Genomic DNA, 20,485 nt, shown 5'->3' with positions numbered 1-20,485 from the left:
AGGCCAAATTTGTGCTCAATGCGTTCTTTGGACATTTTACTTTAAATTCCACCCGTCAAATTCATTCACTTATGATCGAACTCCCAGCTAGGAAGTGATTTGTGAAGCAACTGAAAATGGGGCATTTTGCCCCAACCCCAGGGCAAAACGCCCCACGGCCTGGGGCAAGAAGCCCCATACTCTAGATTAAAGATTAAACATGCTAGTTGACTAAATCTTATATGAGACCTTATATGTTAGACCTTGGGAGGCACGGCTCTAGGAAGTTAGCACATTCCATCCTGTCAGGTGTTCAGCTATGACACTATTGTATGAGCAGGTTTTTCACCTGGCTCATAAGGCCAAATAATAAATTATTGCAATGCAAATGTTAACAAAATACTTCCTTTGCCATTAATTTGCCGAGAAAAGCACATAAAATTGCATAGAAACTTACTGTTCGCCAGTTACCGAACATTAGGAAGTGGGTATTCGGAACAACACATGAGGTAAAACGCCCCATGGGGCTTTTTGCCCCGCGACCTACTGGGGCGTTTTACCCCATCACGTAGTTCGGTCAGAGAACAACGCCTTGCACTCCAGCAAGAGATAATTTAAAACGGACCAACCCATTATTATAAGCGTTAGACACTAGTTGTTCAAAATACATAAAAGTCGTTAACCTGATGTGGACAATAAAAGAACGCTATGATGCATAATCTGACTGCAAAACATAAAAATCACTCCAAAAACAAATTTTTGGCTATATCTCCCTAAAGAGTTATCACAATTTCTTTCCAGTTTGCTCATATAATGATCATATAGTACACGTTTTATAGAGGATATGATGTTTCCCCAGAACCTTGCCAGTTCCGAGAAACATCGGTGAGGCGTTTTACCTCGCCGGGGCGACTTGCCCCGGTCTACCCTACCCTAACTAAAGCCTGAAGAGAAGAAATTGATCGGTCAAAAACTCTAGCTCTGGCGTGATTGCAAACTTTTCTTAGGTAGGGTCACCAAACCGCCTCTGGTGACCTGACCTGAGGTCAGATCAACTCAAAATTTTCAGACATGTTGCGTAGAAGCCTTTTAGGAAAAGTCAGAAAATTTGAGCTTCCTAGCTCAACGCGTTTGGGAGAAATAACAAAAAAAACCTCAGGGGGGGGGCTCCTGAGGCCCCCCCCGCCAGGAATAGGGTTAACCCGCGCCCCGTAGGGCTATCGGCGGATCCTACCACCCGTAGGGGGGGGCGTTTCGGCCCCCCTAAGATCTCGGAAATTTACCGGCCGATTTTCAAAATTCAAACGGCGTTCGATAGCCCCACCGGGGAACTACCTTGTGACCAAATTTCTTTGACCTAGGTTAAACCGATGACGTCACAGGTCAGGTCAAAGGTCGGATTTTCACCGTTCACAGGCATTTCAAGAAATGTGTTGTGAAATCGAGTAAATTGGTAAGTTATTGAAAACGATCGATAATACATTGTTCGTCAAACACATACTTCGCTATCTGAGGTCACTGATACCAGGTCAGGTCACAGAGGTCAGGTCACTGGGGGTCACCTGGGGCCTATGTGCAATTTGTATATCTCGGAATTTTGATATCGGTGACCTAAGGTCAGGTCAGTTTCGCGACCTCCCCATTATAAGTCAATGGGGGAAAAATCAACTCCCTGTTTTTACCACTAAAACGGGTCGGAATGGCCCCATATACCATACATGACTTCATATGCGATCAAACTTCACTACCTTGAGGTCTGTTTTGCTGTTGGGCAGCTGTGAGGTCATGTGACGTCATCAAAGGTCACCAAAGGTTTTTGGCCAATAACTCCGTACAGGAACAAGATACAGACGCGTGGATGGTCTCATTATGTTCAGCTCGTCAAGACGCATCGAATGATATACATGATGACCTCGAGGTCACGTGACCTGAGGTCAACCTTTGACCTTGACCTTTCGAGGTCAACATATATATATATATATATATTATATATATATCATTCGATGCGGATTGACGAGAGGATCACGATGATGCCCTTAGTTTGTTCCTATCTTGACAAATTCGAAAGTTATTCGAGAAAAACTCTCTCCATATCTAGCGCCGCCATTTTGACTTTTTCGACCCCTGTGACGTCATCTTTGACCTGACCTGAAAATGACCTTAGTAAAAATTGTAGATCTTGACCGTGCGTATCCGATGCCGTTTACCGTTTGTCGCTGCGATGTGTAGTTTTTGAGATCTGAAGGGGGGGCCGAATCGGCCCCCCCCCCCCGCCAGTTTCTTGTCCCGGCGGAGCCCGCCAGGAATAGGGTTAAATTAAGCTCCGATGTAAGTATTGTTCGGCCTTCACGCAAGTGTTCAAAATTGGGGCGGAAAACCCATTACGCCGGAGTATGATCAAGTTCAGGTTCAGGGCGATCTGCCGGTCGGTGACGGGCTGCTATAAAGCGGCGGCTCCCTCCCCGCCGTTCAGTCGGCATCGACGCTCACTCGTGCTGTTCCCGGGCGACGCGCAGTCCCTCTCGGTAAACCCCCGCGACCGGCCAGCTCGGCGGCGACAGTGTGCGACACTCGACACCCGCCGTGTGCGACACCGGACACCTACAGCTCGACACCAGGCGCCCTCGACTCTGGCCGCCGTCAGACGCTGCAGCATGCCGGACTTCACTCAGATTGCACTCGGTAAGGATGCTTCATGTGGGAATGCGTGTGCTTAGTTGTGTGCTATGTATGGAAAAGGAGGGGTAACGTCACTCCAAAATACAAGTGGAACAAGAAAACACAATGGCTACTTGGACTACCTCATAAGGAATTATAACTATGTCAAAAATTCGACAACAATTATGACAGTCATTCGAAGATTGAAGGCTTCATAGTTTCTATTTTTACGTTTATGTAGGATATCGACATCCAGTTGTAGTTCTCATAGCGCGGTTGACAAGCGCCAACTGTATAGAATAAAATACCAAAATGTATTATGTTTTGCTACAGTTTGGCATTTTTTTAATGGTTTTTAGAGATTAATCAAAAATGTTTTATACATTAGGTAGTGTTAACCTGCGACCCGTTGGGCTATTGGTGAGCCTTACGCATCCGTTGGGGGGGGGGGGGGGTTCGGCCCCTCCTCAGATCTCGGAAAGTTACCGACCGATTTTGAAAATTCAAACGACGTTCGATGGCGTCACCAACGAACTATCTAACGACCAAGTTTTGTTGACTTAGGTGGAGCCAATGACGTCACAGGTCAGGTCAAAGGTCGCATTTTTCACCGATAACGGGCCTTCTAGAGAATGCGTAGGCTAGAGAATGCGTATAGAATGCGATAACATAACATTTAATAATAGGTATGTTATCGAAAATCATCGGTGCAACGTTGGTCGCCTAATGCATATATGCTGCTTAGGTGGTCACTTATGCCAGGTCAGGTCACAGAGGTCAGTCACAAAGGGTCACAACATGGAGCCAACTACACTAGGGTCGTGTGATGCATGTTTTATGACCAATTTTACATTTCCAATTCAATGATGTGGGTTACACGACCCTTAGGGCCGGTTTAGGTCCCGTTCTGGTGGAGGTCAGGTCAAAGTCAGGTCAAAATAAGTCAAATTTTGAAGTTAATATTTTTGCATAAAAAGGATGTCCATACGATGCAGCTCATCACGGGGACTCTAATGTTGGTCTTCGTTTTACTCTGCGTGGTCTATAACGGTTAAAAGTTGCGTCTGGAAAAATTTTACGTCATAAATTTTGATCAGTTTTTTCGCCATAGCTTTGCCAAAAATGAAGCTATCGAGCTGAAATTAGGCATGTGAATAGCAAAGCAATAGTTCTATAACATATGTTCGTTTTTTCAAAATGTTGAAAATTTTTGGTATTTTTTGGTGTTATGTCTAAAAATCACTTTTTAAAATTTTAGGGTGAAAATTTAAAATTTCCGAGATAGCAGTTTTGTAGCCCTGTTAATTCTTCACCTTTTTATGCTTAACATTTTTCTCTATCTCCTAAACTAAAGGCGTGACAGCTCTTCCCACGAAACCTTTTTAGGGTCAAAATTGGCAAAACATGCATCGACGGGGGTCTGCGCCAACTTCGCACCGACGGGGGGGGGGGGCGGATGACCGCCCCCTTGAGATCTCGAGAACGAAGCAAGATAGCGACAAGCGGTAAACGGCATCGGATACGCACGGTCAAGATCTACAATTTTTACTAAGGTCATTTTCAGGTCAGGTCAAAGATGACGTCACAGGGGTCGAAAAAGTCAAAATGGCGGCGCTAGATATGGAGAGTTTTTCTCGAATAACTTTCGAATTAGTCAAGATAGGAACAAACTAAGGGCATCATCGTGATCCTCTCGTCAATCCGCATCGAATGATATATATGTTGACCTCGAAAGGTCAAGGTCAAAGGTTGACCTCAGGTCACGTGACCTCGAGGTCATCATGTATATCATTCGATGCGTCTTGACGAGCTGAACACAATGAGACCTTCCACGCGGCTGTATCTTGTTCCTGTACGGAGTTATTGGCCAAAAACCTTTGGTGACCTTTGATGACGTCACATGACCTCACAGCTGCCCAACAGCAAAAAAGACCTCAAGGTAGTGAAGGTTGATCGTATATGAAGTCATGTATGGTATATGGGGCCATTCCAACCCGTTTTAGTGGTAAAAACAGGGAGTTGATTTTTCCCCCATTGACTTATAATGGGGAGGTCGCGAAATTGACCTGACCTTAGGTCACCGATATCAAAATTCCGAGATATACAAATTGTAGCTACTAATGACCTAATGACATCCTGCAACTTTCAAAGGCCTCCGACATTTACTGTAGCCCTGGCACGGTGACAAAGTTGCAAAAAAGTGACTTGAAGTTGGGTCATTCAAAGTGACCTGGTGACCTGACCTTAAAAGGTAGGAGGTTCAAACTTGCACACCATGTGTAAAATTGATGAAGGAATAGTCATACCAAATTTCGCGGCGCGTATTCCCGCTATTCGCGAAAAACCTCAGGGGGGGCGGATATCCGCCCCCCCCCCCCCGTCGGTGCGCGGGTTAATTCTGACGTCATTTGCGGTCAACGTATTACAGGCTTTGGAAATATTTTAGTCACAAGGTGTATAATTTTTGCCTGGAGGGGCCCTGAAATTTTTGTGGCGATATCTGCTATACTTTGGGAGATACCGACTGAAAGGAGAGGGGGGCCGTTTCGACCCCCCAAAGGGGCGCGAGTTAAAAGCTTACTTTTTACTTTTTTAGTTAAAACAGCCTTCGAACATGGTGAATCGTTTAACATCACTATTTTAGCTGCACATCAAAATACGCCTCGATGTGCTGGATCCGAAGAGTTCCATTACAAAAACTGAATCGCTGCAAAGCAGTAGCGGCGGAACACCTTCAATTAAGGGGGGGGGGGGGGCACTTCCAACTTTCGGTCCCATTCTTTCCATGCAACGCCCATAGGGCTAATGTTAAAATGCCCAAATCAAAGGGGGCACGATGCCCCGGTGCCCTCCCCGTTCCGCCGCCCATGCTGCAAAGTGCTAAAGAACTGTTAAAAACTGGTTGTATGTAACTCCTACCTATCGTTTAGCAAAACGAAACAGTTATTGATGCAGAAAAGACATTTAACTCGCGCCGTGCTGGGGGGCGCTCTTACGGCACGCCCCCCTCAGGTTTTTCGCAAATAGCTTAAAAACGGCGGCGCGCAGCGCCGCACACCTGTTCATATATCATTTCCGCACATGCTCAGAACCGATTCATTCAAGGTCAGGTCACCACACTCACCAGGTCACGTCAAGTGGCGTTACTCAGAAAAAGTTCAAAGGCTCGCTTTAGCCACACCGACTGAACGATCACTTTCAAACTTTCAGCGATTGATATGAGTAACAGAATGTATAAAATGTATATCTCGGATTTTTTATGTGAGCTAAGGTCAGGTGAATTTTGCGACTATCCATTAAAAATCGATGGGAGAAAATTGAAATGCACCTTTTTTGGACGAATGTCGTTCAAAACGCTCTCAAACATCGGTTTGCACGTAAAGGCCTGGCTACACTATGCGTTTTCTGCGTGCGTTTTTTGCGAGTTTGCGTGATCTGCGGAATATCGTTCTAGAAAGAAACGACATTACGTTTTTGTTAGATGTTTTTCATATACCTAAACTTTTAATTAACATAAACGTTTTATTAACTTTAATATAAATATTAAAGAAGTTAAATTAATAATAACATTTTTCTATAACGATATTACGCAAAACACGCAAACTCGCAAAAACACGCACGCAGAAAACGCATATACCTACTGTAGCCATGACACACTGAATCGGAAGAGATGTTCCGACCTGAGCCCACCGCGCAAGTGCCCACTCTGACCTGCTCCGTTGGCCACTGAATATGGCTCCGGCCGCCCTGTTAGACCCCTATAGGTAATCACACCCGCCCGGTTCATCGCCAGTGGTGCTGGTCGCTCTGCCCGACCCGCTCTGAGCTACTGTCCGACCCACTCGGAGCTACTCTGTTGGTCGGCACTCGGCACTCGGCAGTAGCCGTTTTCACAACGGGCTATCCGGCGAGTGCTCCTAATTTGACCAAATCTGCACCTAATCTCTTTTACAGCAAATATCCTGATTTTATGAATTTATTTCAGTGTTTTAATCGATAATACTCTCTGATAATATGACAAAGCAGGGATAGGTATAAGCAATTAGTGCAGCCCTAGCTGACAGCTACTAAGAGACACACTGAAACTAATTTGACCAAATCTGCACCTAATCTGCACCAAATGTGCACCAAATGTGTACCAGATGGCCGTCGTGAAAACGGCTAGTACAGCTAGTGTCAGACCCCCTCTGAGCTGTACTGATGACCGGCAGTGATTCAGGCCGCCCTGCTGCCCCTCTCTGACCTGCCCCGTTGACCGGCAGTGATTCTGGCCGCCCGTCCCTGCTGCCCCTCTCCGACCTGCCTCCGACCTGCCCCGTAACAGGGCGGCCAGAAGCACTGCCGGCCAACGCGTTGGCCGGCAGTGCTTCTGGCCGCCCTGTTAGGTCCCTGCTGCCCCTCTCTGACCTGCCCCGTCGACCGGCAGTGCTTCTGGCCGCCCTGTTAGGTCCCTGCTGCCCCTCTGTGACCTGCCCCGTCGGCCGGCAGTGCTTCTTGTTCTGGCCGCCCTGTTAGGTCCCTGCTGCCCCTCTGTGACCTCTCTGCCCCGTCGGTCGGCAGTGCTGCTGGCCGCCCTGTTAGGTCCCTGCTGCCCCTCTCTGACCTGCCCCGTCGACCGGCAGTGCTTCTGGTCCCCCTGTTAGGTCTCTGCTGCCCCTCTCTGACCTGCCCCGTCGGCCGGCAGTGCTGCTGGCCGCCCTGTTAGGTCCCTGCTGCCCCTCTCTGACCTGCCCCGTCGGCCGCCAGTGCTTCTGGCCGCCCTGTTAGGTCCCTGCTGCCCCTCTCTGACCTGCCCCGTCGACCGGCAGTGCTGCTGGTCCCCCTGTTAGGTCTCTGCTGCCCCTCTCTGACCTGCCCCGTCGGCCGGCAGTGCTGCTGGCCGCCCTGTTAGGTCCCTGCTGCCCCTCTCTGACCTGCTCTGTTGGTCGGCAGTGCTTCTGGCCGCCCTCAGTTAGGTCCCTGCTGCCCCTCTGTGACCTCTCTGCTCTGTTGACCGGCAGTGCTTCTGGCCGCCCTGTCGGTGGCCGGCGCCGAGCGGCTAGAGGACGCCGTCCAGGGCGTCCCCGGACAGGACTACCCGATCTTCGCCGAGGTGCCCGACACCGGCTTCAGCTGCGACGGCAGGATCAACGGCGGATACTACTCGGACCCGGCCGCCCAGTGTCAGGTCAGTTAGATATGGGAGGTCAGTGTCAGGTCAGTGTCAGGTCAGTGTCAGGTCACTGGTCAGTCAGACGTGAAGGCCAGTGTCAGGTCCAGTGGCGCAGCCAGGATTTCGTTTCGGGGGGGGGGGGGGTCATCGCCTCCAAAGCGGGCCCCCTAGTGTGCGGGCCCCCACCCATTTTTCAGAATCTTTCCATATTTCATACGCATTCTGCTGAGCGGGCCCCCTTTACCTACACGATAACCCTGAGCGAGTTTGAATCGGAAAATTTTGATAGAACAATAGCTCGGTAATCACCCGGTGTTCAATTTCTACGCGAATTGACCATGACAGAAATATGTTACTATGAGGTAAGAATTCGTATCTTTCGAGGCCGAAATGTGCCCCTTCCGCAATATGCATAGCATATATGCAAACGGAGCTGTAGCCTGCTTCTATCGGACAAGATTTAAGTAGTTCCATATGCCTGTCCTAAGTCATCTATTGGCTGCTGTAGAAGATTGTGCGTTTATCCTTCTTCATTACGTAAATTCGATCACAAGAAGTTTTAAACCTCGCCGGCACAGAGGGGAGGGGATGATGCAACCCCCTAAGCAGGGATGCGGAGCCGTGGAAATTTCAGACGGCTCCGGCTCCGGCTCCGGCTCCGGAGAAAAAAAAAATCGGCTCCGGCTCCGGGTGAAATGTCATGGCGGCTCCGGCTCCGGCTCCGGCTCCGAGTAAAATGATCCGGCTTCGGCGGCTCCGGCTCCGGCTTCTACTCAGTACATCCCCTATGCGATCAAATAAATACGGGTGGAAGAAAAAAGGCGATGGGATTGGTACACGTTGCTTCTGTATTTGTATAACAGGGCTATTTTGAATACCACATTGTTTTACGCCTTGTACTGTCAAACCGAACTAGGTAAATAATTGTTTCCTCCTTAAGAAAAGGAGCCGGAGTCGCCCCCTTTTTTGACGGCTCCGGCTCCGGCTCCGGCTCCGGGCTATATTGTTTCACGGCTTCGGCTCCGGCTCCGGCTCCGGGCAAAATATGCCGGCTCCGGCGGCTCCGGCTCCGGCTCCGGCTCCGCATCCCTGCCCCTAAGGGTTTTCACGAATAACTTGCGTAAAAAACGGCCGATCGCGACAACACTTTCACTACCCTCGCGTTGATCAGTTTTACACCTACCCTAGAAATTGCATGACCCTGACTCAAATGACCTTTCACCTGTGATCTAATTTCCGAGACCATGTTTGGCCAGAATCGCGATTCGGCGTATGCCGACTCGCATTAGCCGCGCGTTTGCAGTCTTTTCGTGGTTTCAAGCGTTCAAACATGTGAGTTGATGCTGCTCCCATGCATTAGAGTGGGTGTCAAGGTCACCTAAAGGTCAGGTCAAGTCATTGACCTATGACCTCGGTACTTTTTCAAATTATACATATGTCTAGGCTAGTTTTTGGAGCTGAATTCGAATTTAGCAACCATTTGAACATTCACGAAGTAGTTTTGGTGCCTTCGTAACATGTTACGAAGCTGCTAGAGGCGGCTGACACGTAGGTACTACAAATACCCGGCAGGACCCCTACTGGTTGACCTGACCTGACCTGACCCGACCTGACCTGCATTTAGCATAAAGACATCATCTGTGATCAAAACTAACATGATAACTATTCGTGATCAGCACCCCGAAAAACCCTATAGCACCCACACTTCACGACGTTCTAACAGGTCCCGATTTTCCCGATTTTTGGGTCATTGACCTGACCTGGAAGGTCAACCAATGACCAAGAACCTTAAAATTGAGTATCAACGGCTTACTCTCGTCACGGGCAACACGTTCGTTTTTTTCCGCGAAGCTCTAGCTCGATCATGGGCCAAACGCGGGGGGGGGGTCGTACCGTACCACCCTCCCAGTTGTGCCCTCGAAGGACGCAAAATGGCTGGAATGGCTTGTGCCGGCGAGGGTTAACGCGCTCATATGGGACATGTATTGCCTTGGGCCGGGTTTGTTGTGGTGTGGTGATGTGGTGACGTAGATTCTGTCTGCTATCGAGGTCCCGGCATGGTGTTACTTAGCGCGGGGTACAGGCCAGACCGTTGCGCCTAGTGCGCTGAAATTTTCGCGATTTATAGATCAAGAATGGGCAACGTACCTTTGAGGGTCTCAGCTCGATCGGATCGATAGCGAGCACATGGCGCGTGATTAAAAAGTGCAAATTCGCGTCATAGACTTTACAATACATGTATGAATCGGCTTGCAAAATCGTGCGAAAATGGCTAAATTTGCCCGACACTGGCCCGGTCCCCGTGCAGTATCTCGGTAACCGTGGGCCCGATGGGGAACACAGTATCGTCTAGAGAATCGAACGGGCTATCGAATGGTGTGCGGTGCAGGGATGGCACGCGCCACGTGCACCCGTGAGGGCAATTATGCTGGAAAATTGACGTTTCGGACAGATTTGGGACTTTATGCTATTTTCGGGTGACTGTTTGACGGAGCGGGTTCTAACAACGCCTGTTGGCAAAAGAAATGCACAGCCTCGCATGGAAAAATTGTGAAAAGCTAATTGATCAAAAACAAGGTGGAACAAATCGCTGGAGAAAATGATATTTGTTAATGACTTAATTACACGGGTTTTACTGCATAACCTGGTACGTTTGACAGTTAAAAATGGCATAGTTGGAAAGAGCATTCAATTTTGTCCAAAATCCAACCATCGCTTTTGCATGACGAGCAGCAGTATTCTTAAAAATATAAATGTTTCAAACCTCTACATAGTAACTCATCGATGGCTTTCATTTTTCAATAACCTACGTCAACCTATGTTATAATACACTTGGCATGTTCTATAGTAGATCGCATTGTTATCAGACACGAGCACCTCGATGCGATGGATATTTTTTTCCCAAACCAAAATGCCTAGCCGTCAAAAAGCAATCGACCGAAATGGATACATAACCCACGGACACAAGACCAACCAAACGCCCACCGATCGAAAATACCCCTTATTCGCGTTGCGGAGCAAGCGGGTCACCCTAGCGGGCCCCATTCAACCGGGGACCCGGGCCCTATCCACACGGGGGCGCGGGCCCTATCCACATGGGGGCCCGGGCCACGTTCACCTGGGGCACCGGGCCCCGTCCACCAGGCGACCCGGGTCCCATCAATCCGGGGGCCCGGGCCCCGTTCTCCCGGGGGCCACCCGGGGGTCCGGACCCCGTCCACCCGGGGCCCGGGGCCCGTTCTCCCGGTAGCCCAGGCCCGTTCTCCGGGAGGCCCGGGCCCGTTCTCCCGGGGCCCGGACCCATTCACGGGGGCCCGGGCCCCATCCAACCGGGGTTCCGGGCCCCGTCCACCAGGGGCCCGTTCTCCCGGGGCCCCGGACCCATCCACGGGGGGCCCGGGCCCGTTCTCCCAGGGGCCCGGGCCTGTTCTCCCGGGGGCGCGGAGCCCATCCAACCGGGGGTCCGGGCCCCGTCCACCCGGGGTCCGGACCCCGTCCACCCGGGGCCCGGGGCCCGTTCTCCCGGGGCCCCGGACCCATCCACGGGGGGCCCGGGCCCATTCACACAGGGGGCCCGGACCCGTTCTCCCAGGGGCCCGGGCCAGTTCTCCCGGGGGCCCGGGCCCGTTCTCCGGGAGGCCCGGGCCCGTTCTCCCGGGGGCCCGGACCCATCCACGGGGGCCCGGGCCCATCCATCCAGGGGGTCCGGGCCCGTTCTCCCAGGGGCCCGAGCCAGTTCTCCCGGGGGCCCGGGCCCCATCCAACCGAGGGTCCGGGCCCCGTCCACCCGGGGCCCGGGGCCCGTTCTCCCGGGGGCCCGGACCCATCCACGGGGGGCCCGGGCCCCATCCACCCAGGGGACCCGGGCCCCATCCACCCAGGGGGCCCGGGCCACTTCTCTCGTCCGGTTAGATTAGGACCTCTCTCCTCCCTCCCTCTCTCTCTCTCTCTCTCTCTCTCTCTCTCTCTCTCTCTCTCTCTCTCTCTCTCTCTCTCTCTCTCTCTCTCTCTCTCTCTCTCTCTCTCTTTCTCTCGAGCGGGCCCCTGACAGAAATTTCGGGGGGGTCAGCTGACCCTCTGACCCCCCCCCCTGGCTGCGCCACTGGTCAGGTCAGTCAGATGGGGTGACGAGACTTTTAGATATTCATTATGCTACTGCATGCCAAGGAGAAGGTGTCCTAACCGTCCTTAATCCATATTTGTATCGGAAAACTTAATTAAACCTTTACACCAGCACCCAAACTGCGTCAGTTTTAAAAGATATTATCGATATTTTAATATAAACATAACTCAAGAGTCTGGCTGTATTGACTACCCTATAATGGATCAATTCTAGTAGATCATATCAGCTCTCATACGCCAGAGTCGATCGGCTATCAAACCGTTATAACCGTCGTCAATATAAACGGCGAGAAAATATTTGAAGGAACAATCGTATCAGCGAGTACCTTTACCAAGGCCGTTTACCACTCCCACGCACAGTTGCCTGTAATTTCGAATCGGGCCGATCCGCCCGGATGGGTATCTCTGCCAATGACAGCTCCAGAGCGCCCCACCCACCGATCACAAGCCCTCCCCCGTCGTCCCCAATCGAGCGTGTGACGTCACCCCGCCGTTACGTGACGCGTGTCGCACACGTGGGGCACTTTCGATTTCGCGCGTCGGCGCGTGGACCGTCGGCCGACGGGGCTGCGTCGGTGGCCATCTGTCGGTGGATGACGCCGGGTGACGCCGGCGGCAGTGTCGTTACGTCAGAGGATGACGCGAGTGGACTAACGAGTCCAGGGAGAGACAGACGGCACGGCGACAGGTGTCCGGGACACCGCGGGGCACCGGGCCGACAAACGGGCGGACAGACGGACAGACGGGCGGACGGGCGGACAGACGGACGGACGGACGGACGGAGGGATATTGAGAGCGGGTTGGCCGTGCTTGTTCCAGTGCCATGCACTTTACAGTTTACTTCATTGTTTTATATGAGATAATCATTCCGTGATTGCTAATTTTTGGATTCGAGTAAACGATACCAGATGTTATAAGAGCCAGGCATGCCTGCATTTTATGACAACTGATATTGTTTACTTGAATCCAAAAATTAGCAATCACGCAATGATTGTCGTTCCAAAAACTGTGATACGGGCGTGACGTCTATTTTCAGTATTTCCATTGAGCGGTAATCGCCACGCACTTTGTATGTGGATCGCTCTTAAATGTAAATACAATACAATACAATACAACGTTGTGAAATATCTAATGGAGCCCCACACCTGATGGGAACGGATGGAGGGGGGGGGGGGGAGCGGCCGCGGGACACAGGACCACCATACGCTCCGGTCACCGCGCCGGCGCAGGGCCTGTGTTCACCGTTCCGGCCGGCCCGGCACGCTGCTGACAGGGACGCCCTGTTCCGGCTGACCCGGCACAATACGATAGAGGCGGCAGTTTTCCGAGCCATCTGAGCGTGTTCGGTTCTCAGCGCAATGCCGCGTCACTCGGACACGGCCGATAGCCAGTCACCCATCGCAGCTCGCTCCGATTACAGGACGGCACTGGAACGCGCAATCGGAAAATTATCCCTCACCCCCCACCCACCCACACTGGCGAATAGGGCGAATGCCACTGTTTTGTCCCATTTACACTATTTTGGGTATTGTGTGTGTCAATCTCCTGAAAGTGGTTCATTAGAAAATTGCTAAACTCCCGCTTCGGCTCGCATCAATAGCGCCGCGGTAAATGTCTGGATGAAATCCGAAAAAAATAAACGTCATAAACCTCATTCGCTTCACTATATCAAGGCCCTCACTACATAAGGAGATTGACATAAAAAACAGATTGCGCTCAATCATGAACGGTAGGTCGATACTAACAGAGTATCTTTCCTTCTCACAATCATAATTCAGCACCCTTCAAACCTGCAGCTAGCAGCTGTCGTTGGTCACGTGACGGCTCCACTCGCCTCCAACCCCGGTCATATGACGTAACTGATGCCGTTCTCTCTGGCACCCATCACCGTGCTGGGAGAGACGGGTATAAATGCTCCGCCCGGCCGGCAGATGTTCGGACACTGCTCGAACGGCCGAGAGAAGAACTAAAGGCACCCGACGCTGTCAGTGAACCAGCTGATACCGTTTTATTGGGACATCACTGCTTGTAAAGGCCGGACCGGGGCGGAGTAGCAAATCTGGATCAAGAAAGAATGATAGCCTGAGCCTGTCGATATTTCGGCTTTCAAGTGACGGATAGGTATATCTGTCTCAGTCAGCTGCTAGCTAATTGCTAGCTGAAGCGTAAACCGAATGGACACAGTAATCGGTGTTATCTGTCGATGCTTGCGTCATCTTTTTTATTTAATGCGTCCAATGGTATAATGCGTCCAATGAACTGATCGCGCCACCTGTTGGCCACTCTGTCGCTGTGATGAAGACGCGCCTTGCGGTACAGTATCATGACAGGCGCAAACCTTCACCGCCATCTATTGGCAGAATAAGTAACTACATTCAGGTGATGTCATCCGTGGGAAGATGCCTACGTCTCGTCTTAAGTATTTACAATTGCAAGCGCCACAGAGCGGCGAGTAGGTACCTACTATAAATTCGGCGAGCTTCGATGCTATATATTCGAAACAATATTGTGCCGTTTTCTAAATAAGCTAGTAGTTAGGTACTTTCGTCCTTTTCATCTTTTAAATCGTGGGATTTTACACTAACCTGAACCCAAGGCTGAGGAAGCGTGATTCTAAGACATAGGTACAGGGGTGCTAATCATAATCAAAGATTGATATACACCAGTATACTGGTGTTTATCGTCTTATAAGACGATAAACACCATTAAACACCATTATCGTCTTATAAGACGTGTTTATCGTCTTATAAGACGATAAACACGTCTTATAGGCCGCCTTTTTGGGGTGACAAACGGCGAGCGAGAGTCCTGCGCGTCGGCTAATGGGACGTGGTATTTCCAACTGACTTATCACCTTTCCGTGCTTCTATCCTCAGTCAGGATACTGAAATCCTTCTCCTCCACGCCGCAACCCCCCTCCGGGCTGGACAGGCAGCTTTATCTCATGCGTCCCTTGGAGCGGCACCGCTGCTCCTGAGGGAGCGCACCCCGTAGCCGGGTGCAGTGAGTGCCTTGGGGCTGGGTGGCCTGTCCTCTGGACGGGCTCAGCCCCGGCGACTCACTAGGGTGCCTGCCCAGACCAATATCTCCCCCTAATTCCTATCATCCTTCCGGCTCTGCAATGGTCTTGTCGACCGAAAGGGCCTAACCCAACAAAACAAACAAACTGACTTATGCAGTGTGCACGGCACTCTACTAGTCGGTCTGAGGTAGTGTGCCAAACTTGGGCACAATCGGCCTATAAGTGTCCATACGCGAGAAAACCGGCATGCTGTTAAAAAACCAAACAGCGCTCCGACCTGCGATGTCACTAAGCCTCTAGCTTGGCATCTAGCCACACCCCGACAGAGCTTGCGAAGAGCCTGACAGACCTTGACCAAAGCCGCCTCTGATATAATCCGCTAACACGTCCCCTATTTCACAGGCATTCCACGTGTGCAGCAACAACATCCGCTACTCGTTCCTGTGTCCGAACGGCACGCTGTTCAGCCAGCTGTACTTTGTGTGCGACTGGTGGTACAACTTCGACTGCGGCACGGCCGAGCAGCTGTACGTGCTCAACGAACAGCTGTTCACCGACCAAGAGTTCGACGGCAGCCAGCTGGCCGCCAGTCTGGGTATCGTGGTCGGCGGGCCGCCGCAGGCCGCCGGCGGCACCGTGGTGGCCTCCGGCGTGCGCGGCGTCTCGTCCAGCGCCGGCGGCACCGTCATCAACGGCAACGGCTTCGGAAACTCGCAGACCACCGTCTTCGGAGGAAACGGCAACGGCAACGGCGGCTTCATCAACGGAAACGGGAACGGAGGGTTCATCAACGGTAACGGCAACGGTAACGGGTTCAACGGCAACGGCGTGCACACGGGCTACGGTGCGCCGGGAAACGGGAAGAAATGAGGGGACCGTAGGAGTGGTGGTGTGGCGGCAGGTCTTTCAGCACAGTAGTGGGCGCGGGGGCAGCTTCTGGTAGCAGCTGGCTCTGGGTTGTGTAATTGTAGTGCTCGATGCGAGAAATCATGTGGAAACCCTCACAAAATCACTTCAGCCGCTTTTGCTCGTTAGGCAGGCGGCTGTTAAGCGTTTAGTGTCTAGTGTTCAACTGAGCTGAAGTTCAGCGCCCCTGGAACTGCAATAAATGAGTTGTAGCTCACAACCACTTGTTAACTGTGTGTTTACTGGAAGCCATGCCCCCACCGATTATCAGTTCGAGCCAAATCCATTCAGACATTCCACCGCTCGCCAAAACGCAGTCGGTCCATCTCAACAGTACATTGGTTCATCAGACAGGTAACACGAGGCGCGGACACAGTCAGCGGCATATCACATCCATCACACCCAACAAGGTCAGTCAATACGACGCGTAAAATACCCAAACGCTGAGGCGCCGCGCCGCCGCGGCACGGCTGAGTATTCCACTGGGAAACGAGCGGCACCGGGCCGCGGCTCCGGGCGCCGGCCGGCCGGCAAAGGTGATACAAACCACACGACCGTCCGCGGCGCCAGCGCGCCCGGCCGACCGCCGGCCGGCAGGAGCATTGTGTTGAGCATTGAAAGCGATGAAGAGTGGAATGCCTCAGACGGTCGATACGAGCAGGGCCGCGGGACAGCCGGCGCGCCGCGCGCGCGCGCGAGAGTACATATATGTACAACTAGCGCACTCGTTGACTAGCATGTGGGGCCGGCGCCGATTGGCGCAGCGTCGCGTGACGTCACGGCACGGGCCGGTCGGTGATTGGCCAGTCGGCCGTCGGTCAGACCCATTCTGTCGGAGGGGGAAGAAAGTCAGTGGCGGTACGGGACAGATGAGGCAGTGCCTCCAGCAACAAAACACTGATGAATACTTTTTATAGGGAATCGGAACAAACTAATATGACTAAAATCTTCACACAATTTGCTTTCATGGAAATGGGTGATACATAAACTAATAATAACCCGCAAGCATATTTGTAGCAATGCTTCCTTTACTTTACGAAAGAATAATACATTAGAAACCATTGGAGCGAAACATAGAACAAGAAAAAAAAAAACTCGGGAGCCCGCACCATCTCGCCCGGCTTCATTGTTCAAATGGCACCCTCCGCACTATGAGCTGCGACTGTGTGCCTGTGAGACGCACCTTGCGGCGGCGGCGCGCCGGTGGCCGGAGTGCCGGCCGGCGTGCTGGCCGGGGTGGAGGCCGGCGTGCCGGCGCCGCTGTCGGCCGGAGACGCCGCCGACGCCGCCGACAGATCGTCCTGCGAGCCGGCGCGCGAGTCGGGCCCCAGCAGCTCGTCCTCGGAGGCCGAGAGCGCGCCGCCGGCCGCCAGCCGCGGCAGCGCCGACGCCAGCCGGCGCTGCTCGTGGCGCAGCTCGCGCAGGTAGTGCTCCAGCTCGGCGGCCTGCTCGCTCTCGGGCCGCAGTCGGGTCTGCGCGCGACGGCACGCGTCCTCCAGGGTGACAATTTCGGCCAGAGTGGTGCGCAGTCGCGCCAGCCGCTCGCAGATCATCAGCTCGACGCACTGGGTCTGAGCGGCGATATCGTGCAGCGAGTCCTACAGACACAGAACAGTCAGTGACACGGGCCGGCAGACAATACCGCGGCAAACGCAGACTATATGGCGGCAACTACACACCACTGGCAGCGCTGTTAAGAAGCTAGTCAAACGTTGCACTTGGGTGGTTATTGATAAAACAAAACAACGAATAACCAGGTACACTGAAACATGTCACAAATAGGGCACCAATAATTACGCAATGATCACCGACGCGCGACCCCCTATACAATACAACCGATTGTCCCCTCCCCATTCTATTCTATTTCTATGCCATTCGTACGATATCCAATAACACTGCAGAGCACACACCTCACGAGTACTTCTCCAAGCACACACGTTCTCCTCTCGTCCCCGACAGCCTACAGCCCTCCTTCCTTCTCCGTCAAGTACCCCCTTTCCCCACCGCTGTGTACCCACCTGAGCGGCCACAGCGGCAGCTGGACTTACCCCTCCTCTCCCCCCGCCACTCTACCCACCTGAGCGGCCATGGCGCAGTCCGTGCGCAGGCTGTTCCCCCCTCCTCTCTCTCTCTCCCCCGCCACTCTACCCACCTGAGCGGCCATGGCGCGGTCCGTGCGCAGGATGAACCCTCTCCTCTCTCCCTCCCCCGCCACTCCACCTACCTGGGCGGCCATGGCGCGGTCCATGCGCAGGATGTTCCCCCTCCTCCCCTCTCTCTCTCCCCCGCCACTCTACCCACCTGAGCGGCCATGGCGCGGTCCGTGCGCAGGCTGTTCCCCCTCCTCCCCTCTCTCTCTCTCTCTCCAGCCACTCTACCCACCTGAGCGGCCATGGCGCGGTCCGTGCGCAGAATGCAGGGCGCGAACACGATGGCCAGCGCGTTGGGGCTCATGCGGTTGTCGTGCTCCTGTCTCGCCACCTGGGCCAGGTGGAAGAGCAGCCGCTCGAGCAGCTGGTAGTTGGCCGCCGGCAGCTGCTCGATGATGGCGAACACCGTCTGCGACTGGTCCTGACGGTCGCGGATGCTCACCGCCCGCAGAAAGTCGTCGTACAGCGCGAACGTCAGCAGCGGCTCGGGCAGCTCGCGCAGGAACGCCTTCACCGTGGCGGCCAGCACGTGCACGGGCACCTCCTCCAGGTCCACCTGAGGACCGCAGGGGGGGGGGGGGGCGTCAGCTGGCGGCCAGCACGTGCACGGGCACCTCCTCCAGGTACACCTGAGGACCGCAGGGGGGGGGGGGAGGTTAGGTGGCGGCCAGCACGTGCATGGGCACCTCCTCCAGGTCCACCTGAGGACCGCAGGAGAAGAGTGCCGGGTCAGACGGGGCCTCGGAGTGTTGAAAGGAGCACATACAATGACAATGGCACTCACACTCAGTTCATAGTAACGGGGACGTCCGTTGCATTGTTTACATACCACTAGCTATAGCGCTCACGTTTTCATCGGCATCTACGATATAATTCTAATGATCCGTGTGGTGAGTGGTAACCTAACCTACTGAGCACACCGAGTCACCGACCTCGTCCAGGTGCTCCTCCAGCTCGTCACGCAGGTGTTTGACGCGCCGGCTGACGCCCGACTTTCTGTACAGGCCCTCGGTGTAGAGGCCGCGCAGCTCCAGCGTACTGATGAGCTTCTCCAGCACGGCCGGCACCCGGCCGTCCGTCATCAGCAGTGGCAGCGGCACGCCGAACACGCGCCGGTCGGGCGGCGCGCACTGGGCCGCCGCCGCCGCCTCGCGCGTGCAGTTGATCACCACCTGAGACCAGGGGCGAGGCGGTCAGAGAGGACGGTCAGAGGGGACGGAGCAGCCGCGGTGAGAGGGAGAGGGATGGACAACCTCACCCATCTGATAATAAAATAACGCAAAAAAAAACTATGAATTTAAACTACCGGCTCCGGTTCTCCTTTCAACATTAACTCCAGAAAAATTGCAGCGTCTTTGTCCGAATCACGCGGCCCGACATGGCCGCGTCTCGACTGAACAGCTCCCTAAGAGTCTGCCAGAGCGAGCGGCAGTCGTACCTTGCACTGGCAGCGTTTGTGACAGGTGAGCTTGCAGTTTTGGCACACGTAGCCCTTCTCCATGAGCCACATGAACGAGGAGCAGATCTCGCACGCAGTAGGGATGTTGATCACCATCGAGAGGAAACTGTGGCCCAGCATCTGAACCGGCTCCTCCTCCCGCTGAAAACGCAGATACAGATACACATTACACAAACAGATACATACGAATGGAGACTAGCCGAGTATCTGGACAGCTCCTCCTCCCGCTGAGAACGCAGATACAGAATAGATACAGATACACAAACAGACAAAGGCAGTCATACTCGCATTAGACACGCATCTGCGGCCGCACCGACCACGGGGGCAATGGAGCCCAGGATGACACTAAACATAATTTAGTCAAAATGTACCGCCCTGTTCATTATCGGGAATTGAAAACGTGTAAAAACAGCCTGTTGACTTATCAACTGACCGTCGTAAAGCCGCCTTCAAGTCCTCATGTTCTAAAGTAACTATATGAAAACATATCTTTCGGTAGGAGTCAATAATATGATACCTTTCACCTCAGTCAGCTGGTCGTGCTACCACCTTGCGATCTGCCCACCCCTCCACGGCGTACCTTTTCCTTTTTCTTTTTGGCCTGTCGCCGGTTGCGTTTGTGTTTCTTGGCGCGCGGCTTGTCATCCAGTGTGAGCAGGAACTCGTCGAGGTAGCCGCGGAACGCGTTGACGCCCATGGTGGCCGGAAACTCTGCGCTCTCGCGCTGGTCGCCGATCACCGACGCCATTATCTGAGGGACCGCGGGGCGGGGGACGGTTAGACCGGTCTGAGCAGAGCCACCGGCACCAGCTGCTGAAGTGTAACGAGCGTGGGGCAATCACAGTGACATCGATAGACAGATGTGGACCGTGAAGTGAGACAGTTCATTTCAACACAACCAGATGCTAGTGACGAAATGAACATGACATTACGACACGGTCTATTTAATTAAACGTATCATGCAACAATAAAAAGAAGGACTTAATTATTGTCAACAATGAGCTGCTACATTTCTGTCATTCTTTCGTCACAAATAA

The 20,485-nt window shown here is 53.0% G+C and overlaps 2 protein-coding genes across 4 annotated transcripts in view; one reads left to right on the top strand and one right to left on the bottom strand.

The window, feature by feature from the left end:
- The first annotated feature begins 2,318 nt into the window (after positions 1 to 2,318).
- On the top strand, positions 2,319 to 16,064 carry LOC122373206. The gene is made up of 3 exons (XM_043351051.1): positions 2,319 to 2,661; positions 7,638 to 7,804; positions 15,336 to 16,064. The coding sequence occupies exons 1-3, from the start codon at positions 2,373 to 2,375 to the stop codon at positions 15,801 to 15,803; spliced, it is 924 nt and encodes a 307-aa protein (XP_043206986.1). The 5' UTR covers positions 2,319 to 2,372; the 3' UTR covers positions 15,804 to 16,064.
- Positions 16,065 to 16,160: 96 nt separating this feature from the next.
- The window catches only part of LOC122373205 (unconventional myosin-IXAa-like), a 63,702-nt gene continuing 59,377 nt past the window's right edge, over positions 16,161 to 20,485 (bottom strand). For all 3 annotated transcript variants that reach the window (XM_043351048.1, XM_043351049.1, XM_043351050.1), the window contains 6 exons: positions 20,029 to 20,199; positions 19,428 to 19,589; positions 18,922 to 19,161; positions 18,222 to 18,545; positions 17,023 to 17,437; positions 16,161 to 16,668 (listed from right to left, as the gene is read on the bottom strand). In XM_043351048.1, the coding sequence (XP_043206983.1) occupies positions 16,658 to 16,668; positions 17,023 to 17,437; positions 18,222 to 18,545; positions 18,922 to 19,161; positions 19,428 to 19,589; positions 20,029 to 20,199 (1,323 nt within the window). In that variant the 3' untranslated portion in view covers positions 16,161 to 16,657. The remainder of the gene's footprint in view (positions 16,669 to 17,022; positions 17,438 to 18,221; positions 18,546 to 18,921; positions 19,162 to 19,427; positions 19,590 to 20,028; positions 20,200 to 20,485) is intronic.

The sequence above is a fragment of the Amphibalanus amphitrite genome, unplaced genomic scaffold, assembly GCF_019059575.1.
Source record: "Amphibalanus amphitrite isolate SeventyFive unplaced genomic scaffold, NRLGWU_Aamphi_draft 001459F_arrow, whole genome shotgun sequence".
Classification (NCBI taxonomy): domain Eukaryota; kingdom Metazoa; phylum Arthropoda; class Thecostraca; order Balanomorpha; family Balanidae; genus Amphibalanus; species Amphibalanus amphitrite.
Note: the sequence above shows the minus strand (reverse complement) of the source record. Positions and strands in the feature narration are given on the sequence as shown.